Genomic DNA, 14,060 nt, shown 5'->3' with positions numbered 1-14,060 from the left:
TAAACAACAACAGTAATGTTGTCGTTAAAATACAAAATGTACGTTTCATAAGCACTGATTTTTTAAGCATTTGACATTCTATCACTTCGACAATCTAGCCAACAAGAGTAAGAGACATCCAAGTAAAAATAAAAGGCAAGAAGTAGGACATGCTTGATTTTATAAGTGCTGAAGGACTGTCACAAACCTGAGAAGTAAGAAAAAGGAAAATATACGTAGAGATGAACTCAGTAGCTTTACTACTGCTACAACTTCTGTACCTTCAAGGCTAGTAGTCAGCTCTATTTTGGACTAAATCTTTTCAAAAAGCTTCTGGTTAAGGCAACCTCTATAAATGAAAGATGCTATTACAGCACCACATACAGTTTCCTTAACGCCTTAAGGACACCCTTACCCTTAAAAGCTATGCAAAGCATGAGGTTTTTCCCCCATGACTGAGAAATCTCAACAAAAGTCACATTTGTGTGGAATGAATATAGACAAAAACGGATCTGAGAATAAGATATCACAAGGGATAATTCCAGAGCACCCTGTAAAGCACAGTTCAAGGTGGAAAATCACCAGAGCAATGAGACTTACCTGATTAGTTATCAGTGATGAAGAAAATTCTAATAAAGAACATCAAGATTTTTCTCAATTACCCAGCCTCAAAAGATTATTTTAACCTCGTAGGGCACTGAAGCTTTCAGAAGTGTTAAAACACATCAGCCAAGACCCAGAGATAAGAATCCTGCAGAGATGACTTTCCCGTTTAGTAAGACACATTCTTACCTGGCACTTTGTAAATTACTTCTGTATTATAAACCAACCAAAATACTACTGTCTTAATAATGCAAAGGACTCAAAGTAATGAGCTCTTCAAATCTTATTTTTACTGAAGTTCCCAGTTTAAAGAACACAAATCTCAGAAACAGATCCCGAAGACTCATTTAGGCTACATATAATCTGGGACTTCTCAATATTAGACAAGTGGACTGATCAAATCAAAAGACTGTAAAGTTTTGGACATAGGAGTTACTGAAAAATCAAAAATGCTATTAGAAGGCAAATAAGCAGTTGAAAAGCTGTACCTAAAAAAGAAATCTAGCAGTCTGTTAGCATTTTCTTAGTAGCTAAACTAGACGTAAATTGCCTGAAAACTGGTGAACAGGTTTTCACCCTTCAGAAAACATTGTTACACAGTTCTGAGGTAGATTCAAATGCTTAGTCAGTTCCACTTTTCATACATTTCAGCTTCTCATCCTAAGACTAAAAGAGAAAATAGGAAGATGGAAAAGAGCTTTCTTCTACGCATGGCAGGAAAACATCTCCAGTCACATCTAAAACTTTCTTAATTATTACTTATATACTTCGTCTCTGTTCTTTGGATAAGTTTATCTCACTTTAGAGTTTCTGCTATCTAGTAAGTTTTCATTCACAGAGGAATATATCAGACCTACATTTTGTATAATATAAAAAATTAGATCAGAAAATATACTGTGATACTTACTAACTGTATTTCCAGGTGTAAATTTTACAGATGAACTCATTTTGTTTTCTTCTGGGAGATCCGGTGGTTTCACAAGTAGTGGGCTAGTAGGGTTAGCATGATCTAGATTGAAAAATAAGTCTAAATAAATTCACGTATTCAAACTAGCCTTTACTTCTGAAGCCAAGGCCTTACATTAGTTTTCTACCCTTACCTAAAGTGCTGCACTCAAGGCTAAAATTGGTGCAATAGTGTTATTTCTATTTCTATAGTGTTAATGGCTTGGAATCTTTACCCATTTACAAGGCTAGGGATATTCTGAAAGAAATGTGTTGTTTATTCTCATATTCTGCATGAGTTACCTGACCTTAGGAAATACCAGCATGGCACACACCTATAAATTAAGACTCTACTGTTCCTCCAAAAAAAATATTACCAAACTTCCTTGTTTATTATTATTAAAAACCCACCAAACCAAACAACCAAATAAAAAAAAAAACCAAACAAAAAACCAAACACCAAATGAACAACCCAAAACCAACCAACCCAAACCAACAAAAAAACTCTACCAAAACCAAAAGGCTTGCCAATCCTCCCAAATACTCTCAGGTTTCAAAATAATAAACTCAGTGTTTCTGACCACAGCAGAACAAGCTTTATCAGTGCAAGCTATGTTCTCACTCTTCAGTGTCTCCTTCAGAAAGCAAGAAACCTAGACATCCTCCCGGAGGCTCATATCCAATCTGTATCATCATGCTCCTGAAACTACTTCAAGCAGTGATCTCCTGTAGGTGGTGGAATTTTTACTGCTGCAAATGGCCAATTCAAAACCTATCTGAACAACAGTACTCCAATCCTTAACTCAGAGAATCTGATTAATTATCCTGGTTATAACTCCAGATATATTCATCCACAGAGAAGAAAAAAGCGTGTTTAAGGAAGGAAAGCCAACTGTAATTGTACAAATACTTTCTCATTAGCAAGAGAAAACATATTACCACTTCCGGTTCTTTTAAGCTCCATTTCCTGCATGTGGATTTTGCTTGGAGTCATTCTTATAGGAACTGGGTGCACAATTGCAGTGTCCTGCAAAGGAAATCAGAGTTAAGTGATGTTAACCTATTTTTAAACAGTTCTATTAAGTGTGTCTGACACCATGCAAAATGTCATCTCTAAACAAAATTTCATAAATTTGATTTTTTTTTTTACGCAAGTTCCAAGGACTTCAATATACCCACAAAACCAAAGCTCTATAAGCTGAAGTTTCTGTAATGATTTTTAAGGCCTAAACTAGCATACTACAGTGATGTATAAGGTGTAACCTAGCATACTACTTTAAAAGGGCACTAGAAATGTTTCTATAGATAATCAGGTTGTAACTAGGATAAGAGCTGAAATTTACCAGCTTTCCACAGCTTCACTTTTCATGGTGAAGTGGATTGTTATATAATGTAATAATTCAGATCATTAATCAAATTTTACATGGAACATCATGTTATCAACTTTCACTTACAGTAAGCAAATTATGTTCCCATACTGGGAGATGAATATACCGTTTTAATCTTCTCACTTATCTTTTACCTCCAAAGCAGCTGCTTTTCCAACAAAAAGGAAGAAGACCTGGTCTACAAATATACTCTTTAGTTAGTTAATAACTGCTTGAAAACTCCTATTCTCTCCTTTGGGAAGGCTGGAGGTGTTCAATAAATCAGTCCTAAGCATCAAAGTTGAGCCCACTATACTCAGAAGTCTGCAAACTGCTACTGAAAATTTGGTGCCATTTGTTCTTATTTTCATATGAAAAGACTCTGAAGTGTCTATTCGCACAGTCCATTACCTTAGTAAGCTTTAAAGATGCTCACCACACTAATTTTTTTCTCAACTACAAACACTGTAAGAAAAACTCAAAAGTGTGATCTCCCAGTATATATTCTGTATTTCTACTGAATTTCTATTTAGACAGACATGCATACAGGCATATACACACAAACAGCTATATATGAATTTCCCATATATCATCACTGTCTACTTTTTAGACTATTAATGTATGGGAAAAAATCAAATGGCAGATTTCTGTCATTTACTAATTATGTGTAAAATAAACTACTATCTTATTGTGGAAACAGGACAGTGATAGCTCCTTATTGTTAAGCAATTACACACAGTAAGAAACAACTATAAATTGGTTTCCATCATGTTTACTTCGTTAAAGCATAAAAATAGCACATTTAAACAAAAAAAAAGTCAGATGGAAAAGAGCTGTTTTTCACTTCAAGTATGACAATTTCACGTGTTTTGAATGTTAGCTAAGGGCAATTCTGAGCATAAGGAACAGCACAGTTTGATTTACATTTTCCAGCATCTAGAAATGCTATTTCCACATAAATATCAAGGTTAGCTTCGAGACTGGAGTACTGATGTATTTAAAAATATATGTATACTTACATATTATATCTTTTCAGAAATTATGTTTTTAATACTAAAAGCAGTTAAATGCATATTAAGTACACCTACAGTTTTGTTACAGAATTAAATGGACACCACCAACACTGTAATTAAATTGAAATGGATATTAACAGTGGTAATTAAACCTGTAAGAAAAGCAGGATGAAAGCAGCAGCTAAATACTAAAGTAATTTTAATGCATCTCAGAAGCACTACAATGTCACATGCTGTGAAGCTTAAAAACCAGCAGAACTGGAAATGCCATAGTGAATTTCTGGCTCCCAAACTTCACAAGCTATTTCACTATATAATTCTTCAGAGTACTCCTCATTGAGTAAAGCATTAGAACAGCAGATGTTTAGCTGAAAAAATACTAACATCCTTATTATTGAAAGTAACTTGGTAAAAACACAGGAATATGAAATACCACACTGATTAAAGCCCAGTAGTTTTTCAGTGAATTGGCATTATCAACTCCTAAAATTGTGTACAACTTGAAACACCAAAACAACACTTAAGACAAAAACTAAAACAGGACTGGTTTATCACTGGGAGTGGCCGTTGTATTGACTTATAAAAAAAAAAAAACAACCATTACACATTTAAATACTTTGCATACTACAGGTTTTGATAGCAGTGTTGTATTACCTCAAAATTAAGGGAAAAGCATTCTTTGCACTCTGGTATTGAACACGAGCAGTACCAGAAAATTCGTATTTCTAAAATGAGTAAAAATCTGAAGAAGTCTGCCACCATTCCCCAAAAAGCAGTTCATGGAATCATGCATAACAGCTTAATACAATGAATGGAAATTCAGTGTTAATAAAATTAATTTCAAACAAGCAAGCTAAGTGATTGACTTACAGGATCAGCTGGTGCAATGTTAGAATCAAATTGGGTCAGAGTTTGTGAGCTTGAAGAGCGTTCGCTAAATGTCTCCCACTGCTGAACAGACAGAGGAGAGAAGTCAGCATGATGAGAAAGATGGGAGTAAAAGATCACTGAGGAGATTTAGCATAGTAGTTCAGAGGTTGCACTGGAAAGTACTGTATCTGCATTGGGCAGTACTTAACTTGGAAAGCACAACAATACACACTAAGTATTGCTATTTCAGTCTGAGCTCGCTGTGCAACCAAGTTTGTTACCTGTCAATATTTATCTTTACATTTTCATTTCACAATGAAGATACAGGTGCACAATCAACAGAAGTACCTTCAAAGTTCATGTTTGCCAGTGAAAATCATACAAGAAAAAAATACCGTTAAGCCATTCAAACACTGTAAAGATAAAAAACAGTGACACATGTTGTGTATTTGTAATTATAAAACACTCAAAAAGGTTCTTCAGCTTTGTAGCTGCCAAGTTTCCAACATATTTTGTGAATGCTGATTTTCGTACAATATCCCAGATGAATGAACATTGAGCAGAGTACTCCAACTACACCAGTTCAGCTTGCCAGTGCAACCCCTCAGAAGTGATTCTATGCTTTAAAAGAGCATTTTTACAAGTCTAAATCACTGACAAGGCAAGGAAATAAACTCAAACACACTACTGATCACTAAAGGCAAATAAGTCAATCTCTGAACAATTCTGTAAGATACAGGCATGCTGTACCAATACATGGCTGTCAAGAGTCCACATGCTTGTCGAGCTACAGCCACAACTGGATCAACAAAGTACCAAAGTACATAAAATTAGTCTGTGATCCAGAAACCAGATAACAAATCACAATAGGAATGCTAAACTTGTAATGTATTGGTAAATATTAACCAAGTCTCAAACGCTACAACAAAAATTAAAAATTCAAAACTTTCAATGCTCAGAAAATTTGACAAAAAATTATGTTAATATAGTTGTGAGTACAAACCAATATTTTTGTCTCATCTCTGTAGGCAAATCAATGTAAATGATTCCAGAAGATACAGGACAAAATATATGATGTAAGTCAACCTTATCTCATGTGCTCATCTACACCGAAATATATTCAGTGAATAGCCTGCATGTGAAACTAGTCTAAATCAGTTATTTCAGAAATAGCTCTTAATAGAAGTTCCTAAGTAACTGCTTTTAGTCAGCTGAAATTAAATTCAGAATGTGTAAGTGCTTTCATGTGTGATGTTGCTCCTTGTAGAGACAGAGCTTTATCTCCTCATTTTAAACTTTAAATTAAGGCAAAGATTATGGGATACTGTTCATATATTTTTTGGGGGTGGCTTTTTTCCCAGGTTGGTGGGGTTTTTTGATTTTTTTTTTTTTTTTGTTGGAATGGAGTTTTTATTTGTTTTAGCCCACAAAAATACTCCCTTCATGGACAAAATCTAATGAAACCGTTTTAAGGAAGGATGTAAGGTTTCCTTCCTAACTGCTCTGTCATGCTATCTGTATTGAACAGTTTATCTCTGTGTTGCTCCACCCCTTCATGAAAAGGCAGCACTGCAAGTAGTTTGGAGCTAGCAAAAACTGGCTCACTCAGGAGGTTTTTATAACTCAGAAACTTAACTGCAAGGTTGTGCCAGCATTTCCCCTAACTTTTCTCTTGCATTTAAACAGCTGCTAATTCTTATGAAATTAGTATTAGTATTTTTCTTAGTACTACCCTTTGAAACTTTATTTGGCCAGTGGCTTCAAAGTTAGTGGTAAGACTGGCAACCTGACCACTACAGAAATATTGTTTCTTGATTTTTCAAAATTCCCATAAAGTCATACAGCATCTATGTCATAATTAAGATCAACAATAAAATATTATGTCTTACAGATGGATGCTGAATTTACCTCTTACTCTACTCCTCTGAAGTGAAACTGCAGGTACATTTATTACTTGTTCTCAGGCTCCCTAGGTGAGCACAGACAAATGAACAACAACTCCTCCTGACTGCTTTGGGGAATATTCTATTGTGCTCCACTCTGAAACACTACCAGAAGCTAGTTACTGCTAATTCCCTGGTTAACAGGAAGCTACATATATTAAGAATCTACTAGACTTAATCTCTAACTCTATGCAAGGTTTAAGAGCATTCACAATACAACTGATTTGCTACGTTTAAATTCCTACTAGCTGAACTAAAATACTTGTCTTCTAGACTTGCAAAAAATGTTTCAAAAGTACTTTCAAAAGGTTAATTACTAGAAACTAAAACTCACAGTAATCTGAATCACTACTACAAGAACATCAAGACAGTTGAAACAAGGAGTAAAGGGTGAGAACTCAAATGCAAATCTCTGTATCTGTGTCAAAGCTAGTATGATCATGACACTAGACTGTTTCCAACAAAAATTCAGTAGGATGTTTGTTTTGTTGCGAGTTTTTTCTTTTTTAAAGCTCCCAGAATTACTTGCTCAGCCTTGAGACTGAACAGAAAACATGCCTGAAGTGAGGAAGAACTGATGAATGAAGAGGTGAGGATATGAGGCATGTAATATCCAGAGCTAGGTGGATTTTCATAGAATCATAGAATACTTAGGGTTGGAAAGGACCTTAAGATCATCCAGTTCCAACCCCCCTGCCATGGGCAGGGACACCTCACTCTAAACCATATCACCCAAGGCCTCCTCCAACCTGGCCTTTAACACTACCAGGGATGGAGCATTCACAACCTCCTTGGGCAACCTATTCCAGTGTCTCACCACCCTAACAGGAAAGAATTTCCTCCTTATATCCAATCTAAACTTCCCCTGTTTAAGTTTTAACCTGTTACCCCTTGTCCTATCACTACAGTCCCTAATGAAGAGGCCATCCCCAGCATCCCTATAGGCCCCCTTCAGATACTGGAAGGCTGCTATGAGGTCTCCACGCAGCCTCCTCTTCTCCAGGCTGAACAGCCCCAACTTTCTCAGCCTATCTTCATATGGGAGGTGCTCCAGTCCCCTGATCATTCTCATGGCCCTTCTCTGGACTTGTTCCAACAGATCCATGTCCTTTTTATGTTGAGGACACCAGAACTGCACACAATACTCTAGGTGAGGTCTCACGAGAGCAGAGTAGAGGAGCAGGATCACCTCCTTCGACCTGCTGGTCACACTCCTTTTGATGCAGCCCAGGATACGGTTGGCTTTCTGGGCTGCAAGCGCACACTGAAGCCAGATCATGTTCATTTTCTCATCAACCAGCATCCCCACGTCCTTCTCTGCAGAGCTGCTCTGAATCTCTGCCTAACCTGTAGCTGTGCCTGGGACTGCTCCGACCTAGGTGTAGGACCTTGCACTTGGCATGGTTAAACTTCATGAGGTTGGCATCAGCCCACCTCACAAGCGTGTCAAGGTCCCTCTGAATGGCATTCCTTCCCTCCAGTGTACCAACCGAACCACACAGCTTGGTGTCATCGGCAAACTTGATGAGGGTGCACTCAATCCCACTGTCCATGTCACCAACAAAGATGTTGAGTAAGACCAGTAACAACACCGATCCCTGAGGAACACCACTCGTTACTGGTTTCCAGCTGGACATTGAGCCACTGACCACAACATTTTGTGTGCAGCCATCCAGCCAGTTCTTTATCCACCGAGTGGTCCATCCATCAAACTGATGTCTCTCCAATTTAGAGACAAGGATGTCGTGTGGGACAGTGTCGAACGCTTTACACAAGTCCAGGTAGACGACATCAACTGCTCTACCCCTCTCCATCAGTTCTGTAGCCCCATCATAGAAGACCACCAGATTGGTCAGGCAGGATTTCCCCTTAGTGAAGCCATGCTGGCTGTCACCAAGCACCTTGTTGTTTTTCATGTGCCTTAGCATGCCTTCCAGGAGAATCTGCTCCAAGATTTTGCCAGGCACAGAGGTGAGACTGACTGGCCTGTAATTCCCCGGCTCATCCATTTTCCCCTTCTTGAAAATGGGGGTTATATTTCCCTTTTTCCAGTCATCAGGAACCTCACCTGACTGCCATGATTTTTCAAATATGATGGCCAGCGGCTTAGCAACTTCATTCGCCAGCTCCTTCAGGACCCGAGGATGGATTTCATCAGGACCCATGGACTTGTGCACATTCAGATTTTTAAGATGGTCTCGAACCAAATCCTCTCATAAAGTGGGCCCAAGGTCTTCATTCTCACAGTCCCTGCGTCTGCCTTCGAAGACATGGGTGGTGCGGTCAGAGCCTTTGCTAGAGAAGACCGAGGCAAAGAAGTCATTCAGAACCTCAGCCTTCTCCAAATCCTGTGTAGCTAGTTCACCCGAGAGCTTCCTGAGGGGGCCTACATTCTCCCTAATCTGTTTTTTATTTGCTGTGTACCTGTAGAATCCCTTCCTGTTATCCTTAATATCCCTAGCCAAGTTTAATTCTAACTGGGCCTTAGCTTTCCTCACCTGGTCCCTAGCTTCCAGGAGAACATCCCTGTACTCTTCCCAGGCCGCCTGTCCTTGCTTCCACTTTCTAGAAAACTCTTTTTTCATTGAATTTTCCTCAACAGCTCCTTATCCATCCAAGGAGGTCTCCTGGCCCTCCTGCTGCACTTCCTTCTAGTTGGGATGCAACACTCCTGAGCTTGTAGCAGGTGATCCTTGAATATCAACCAAGAGTCTTGGGCCCCCCTGCCCTCTAGGGCTATATCCCATGGAACCTTACTAAGCAGGTTCCTGAAGAGGCCAAAGTCTGCTCTTTTGAAGTCTAGGGCAGTGAGCTTGCTGCGCGCTCTTCTCACTGTCCTAAGGATCTCAAATTCAACCATCTCGTGGTCTCTGCATCCAAGGCTGCCCTGGAGTGCCACATTTCCAACGAGCCCTTCCCTGTTGGTGAGCACGAGGTCAAGCATGGCACCTCTCCTTGTCGGTTCCTCTATTACTTGCAGAAGGAAGTTGTCTTCCACACAATCGAGGAACCTCCTGGATTGCTTGTGCTGGGCCGTACCGTCATTCCAACAGATGTCAGGGTGGTTGAAGTCACCCATGAGAACGAGGGCCTGTGAGCGTGAGGCTGTTCCTATCTGCCTATAGAGTGCTTCATCCGCAGATTCCTCTTGATCAGGTGGTCTGTAACAGATCCCCACAGTAATGTCTCCCATCGCTGTTCTCCCTTTAACCCTGACCCACAAACTCTCTGTTAACTGCTCACCAGTCCCCAGACAGAGTTCCATACTCTCCAGCCTATCCCTAACATAAAGGGCAACTCCCCCTCCACGCCTGCCACGCCTGTCTTTTATAAAGAGCCTGTAACCTTCCAGTCCAACACTCCAGTCATAGGAGCCATCCCACCATGTTCCTGTGATGCCTATAATGTCATACCCCTGTAGATGAGCACACATCTCTAATTCCTCTTGTTTGTTCCCCGTGCTACGGGCATTTGTATTTTCATAATGCTTTTTATTCTGAGTTTGAGATTGCCTTGGTCCATACTTATGATCTTACAGTAACTGAGCCTGGCAACTAGAGTCTAAAAATGAAGTATGAGCTAGAAAGCACAAAGTAACCAACAGTTTTGAAACTAATGGAGATGAAACTGCCTGAAAAGGCAGATGATCCACAGATGCACGGCTTTTTCAAGCAATTTGTTGATAACAGTTATAAGATTTTCAAAGAGGAAACAATCAGACTGGTGCCTGCAGTACTACTAGGAATTTTTTCATGGCATTAAAACCTCACAGACTTTGACCTGACTCATGCTGAAAAGAAAATACAGAGGAGCAAGAAGCATGCACAGCAATATAGCTGGAAAATCAGAAATTCCTTTGTGTTAGAACAAAAACCTCTTAACATTTAATAAGTGTTCAAGTCTTATTTTAGTATAGTTAGTATCTGGTAATATTTAGTATGAGAACTTTGCCAAGCCTCTTAAAGTTTTAGTAGATTTTCATAAAGAAAATACCACATTATCTATCTGAATGGACAAAGTCAGTTTCGTAAGGCATAACTGGCTGACAGAATTGTCATTAAATTTGTTGCATTAGTGGAATTACCCTATTCAATTGCTTTGAGTGGCACTGGACAAGGAAGGAATCTTTCCAATTACAATTTAGATTACCAAATTATTAGTTTATTAAATCTTTATTGCAAACATGGAGTGTATCAATGCAAATTTTAATACAGTGGCATACATTTACAGCTTTTTAGCAACAACCAAGTATCTGCTCATCTCCCTCCTAAAGCTTATCCTACAGGCAGTCTAAGAGTCATTCTGTCAAACAGAACAACTAAGAACCAATAAATAATTTTCTACATTTTTTATTTGGAAAGAATATCACTGTGAGGCCAGCATTTACCCTTACGAGGAACAGCAGACTTTATAAAGACCTTTCTCCTGAGAAGAAAATTTCCTTTGCTCTTAACTTTAATCCTAAAAATTTGCTTATTTTCTGTTTCACATTGCCTGTCCTTTGATTCATCTAAAACTTTGGCTATCAATTTTCCATTCACTTGAAGTCTGAAGAAGAAAGCCACAAAAAGCTTTTTCAATAAGAGGAGCAGGGTAGGATAATACTCAGCTACTCACAGGACTATCTCAGATGTTAGCTTTAGACTCTTCTTGACAGCTTTCAAGACACAATTTCAGTAGTTTCCCCCTACTCACCGTAAGCCTACACCATCTTTTTAGTATGGCTACAGTAAGGAACTCATTTGAGTCTCTGAAGTAGCTCTTGGAGTAAAACACTGGTTTATTCTAAGTCAAAGGCAAAAATGTAAACCAGAGCAACAAGACTGACTCTAGGAATCAGTTTCTTACAGGCTTTAACAATGGACATTTTGTGGTGGGAGGGGGGCGAGGAGAAACCACAAAACAAAAAATCCTGTTTGGTAGCTTCAGTTTCAAAATCTGACAAAATAGAGCTTTCGTATATAAGACTGCTTATATAGCAAATATGCATGGTAAATGATGATAAAGCAGCAGTATATAACAGCATAAATTTAATATTTAAATAAATTTAGCCAACAGATTCAACTTTGATTCTTTGCTTCTGACACAAACCCAGAGCTATGACTTGGCTACATTACTTGTGAGGTAACTTATATTTCAGGGTAAAATCATCTGCAGAAATAAGTCTCAATGTTCAGTTCCATCAGAAATTTATTTTGACGTTTCACAAGTGTTGATTATAAAAGTCCTTCAAAGGTAACAAAAAAAACCAAACACCCCAAACTCACCTTAAATAAAAAAATTGGGAATGAATTCAACCTATCCAGTAAGTGCTATGAGTTCATTCTATCACTGATATAAAGCTTAGTTACTATTAATGACAACATTTTAAACAGTAGCTCATCTCACGAGACAGAAAAATTACAAGGAAAACATTAACTTTTTTACAATTTAACAGATTTAGAACCTTCCTCTGTCTATTTGTCCTGCTTTTTCACAATTTGTGATCAGAAATCTACTTATGATAAATTACATATGCATACACAATTAGTTACTGACTAGGAATTAAATAACTCTTAAATAAAAGTGCTAACCTCATTGCTCTGATTCAGTTCTGGCCAGGTCTGGTTTAGCGATGGCATTGATGGAGACTTGCTTGGAGGTGCTTCTGCTGGAGAGCTGGAGTAACCTACCTCACCTGTCTGTTCCCCAACTTCTGAAATGAGAGGAATCATTATAAACCAAAATCATGAACTGCATTCAGTTTATTCTCAAAAAAGCTGCTCACATCTCATGGAAAGTGCAAAGTACCCTTTGGTTTCATCTTTTCCAACCAAGTAAATACTTAGCACCAGACAAAATACACTCATTCAAGTAAAGCATTCTATTTATCTGGTGCTACTCTTATTTTGAGGATCTTTCTGAAAACTGGACTTTGAAGATTACTCTGTACCATACTATCTCCCTGTACTTTGACTTTTAAATAGCATTTTTAGATGTTCCTTACATATTGGAATAAATGTAATTCATTCTTACATTGAGAAATTTTACACTAATGTTTACTGCATCAAATCCAGCACTGAGTTTATCTTACAGAATAAAATACTTCCTTATATGAAAAGTTAAAGCAAAACCAGTATATCAATGCAAACACTGACCAGAAATATGAGAAGAGATGAAGAAAACCATACTCACAGGTTATTGCCAAAGAATATTCTAAGTTTTTAAGCCTCCTTACTAAAACAATAACATTTCCATTCCCTACATTTTGCAAATTGAACAAGTGCAGCAGCTGTCATACTGCAACTGCACATTGTTGCTGTTATTTCAGTTTTCTCTGAGCTTTCAGCAAGTGCAGTTCCTTGCAGAAACACTCCTTCAGAGTTGTACCAATTTTCATGATGCCAAACAACTATTTTTATTCTGTTCAAACTGTAAGAGAACTGGGTAAAGTAAATCTGAACAGCAGCTTAGACATTCTACCTAACACAGTAAAATCCTATTTACAGGCTCTTCAATTTTGCTAGATACCACCATCCAAGCTAAAGCAACACACTGAAAGCCCCAAAATCCTGAAGTTCAGATTACAACTGTATAATGTAACAACAGGAACAACTGAAAAAATGATTGATAAGTAGCTAGACATATTAACAAGATGTTTGTAGTCCAAAGAATTAAAAATCTGAACAAGAGAAAATACTGCACAAGAGGAAAGATGGCTTAATTAAATTATAATTTAGAAGAACTGCTTGACAGATGTGAGACTGACTATAACTGCCACAAAAGTGTGTGATACATGGTACCAAAAATTGATTAAAAATTATAAAAAGGATTGGGTTTATGCTCCCGAAGAGCTGAACTCTGAAGTGTGCTCTTCTGCTGTGACAGCTCAGTATTCTGTCTGCTGTCTTCCATTCAGAAGAAACTTGTAATTAATCCAACGTCAAATTGAACTGGAAACACTTTAATTGTCAATGGTGACAACAGCACCCATGAAAACTAACAGCTCATTATTTATAGTCTCCAAGGTGTTACTGGGACACTAAGAGGCATAGCTTAAGAAGAACAGACAAAACACTGAAATCCCAAAAGAACTCACTGTCCCATCTTGAGGCCAGAGGAGACTGAGTGCTGCTGACATCAAGAAAGGCACAGAGAAAAAAGTAACTCAAAATTTTGCAGGTCTTTAAGCTTCCTGTAAATAGTCAGACAACAGGTTGAGATGCAGTGTTCCCAAAACTGTGCCCAGCACTTAGCATCAAGTACTATTGTCTTTTAGGGAAAATGGCTTCACAAATTATTCCAGATAGAAACTGCATCTAACACCTGCTTCAGGCAAAAAGCATCTGTCAATAAAAACA

At 38.1% G+C, this 14,060-nt stretch overlaps 1 protein-coding gene across 15 annotated transcripts in view; it reads right to left on the bottom strand.

The window, feature by feature from the left end:
• Positions 1-14,060, bottom strand: part of REPS1 (RALBP1 associated Eps domain containing 1) — a 499,053-nt gene that overhangs the window by 444,053 nt on the left and 40,940 nt on the right. For 10 of the 15 annotated variants that reach the window (XR_009729212.1, XM_061378180.1, XM_061378178.1 and 7 more), the window contains 4 exons: positions 12,294-12,415; positions 4,778-4,858; positions 2,467-2,554; positions 1,490-1,591 (listed from right to left, as the gene is read on the bottom strand). Coding sequence is in view for 14 of the 15 variants with exons in the window: in XM_061378180.1 (XP_061234164.1) it covers positions 1,490-1,591; positions 2,467-2,554; positions 4,778-4,858; positions 12,294-12,415 (393 nt within the window). In the remaining variant the exon portion in view is untranslated. The remainder of the gene's footprint in view (positions 1-1,489; positions 1,592-2,466; positions 2,555-4,777; positions 4,859-12,293; positions 12,416-14,060) is intronic. The other 5 variants (XM_061378185.1, XM_061378192.1, XM_061378183.1 and 2 more) reach the window with 4 other exon arrangements.

This window comes from Neopsephotus bourkii, unplaced genomic scaffold, assembly GCF_033783945.1.
Source record: "Neopsephotus bourkii isolate Nb327-2 ecotype Australia unplaced genomic scaffold, CSIRO-AGI_Nbou_v1 NB_1765, whole genome shotgun sequence".
In the NCBI taxonomy this organism is placed as follows: Eukaryota; Metazoa; Chordata; class Aves; order Psittaciformes; family Psittacidae; genus Neopsephotus; species Neopsephotus bourkii.
Note: the sequence above shows the minus strand (reverse complement) of the source record. Positions and strands in the feature narration are given on the sequence as shown.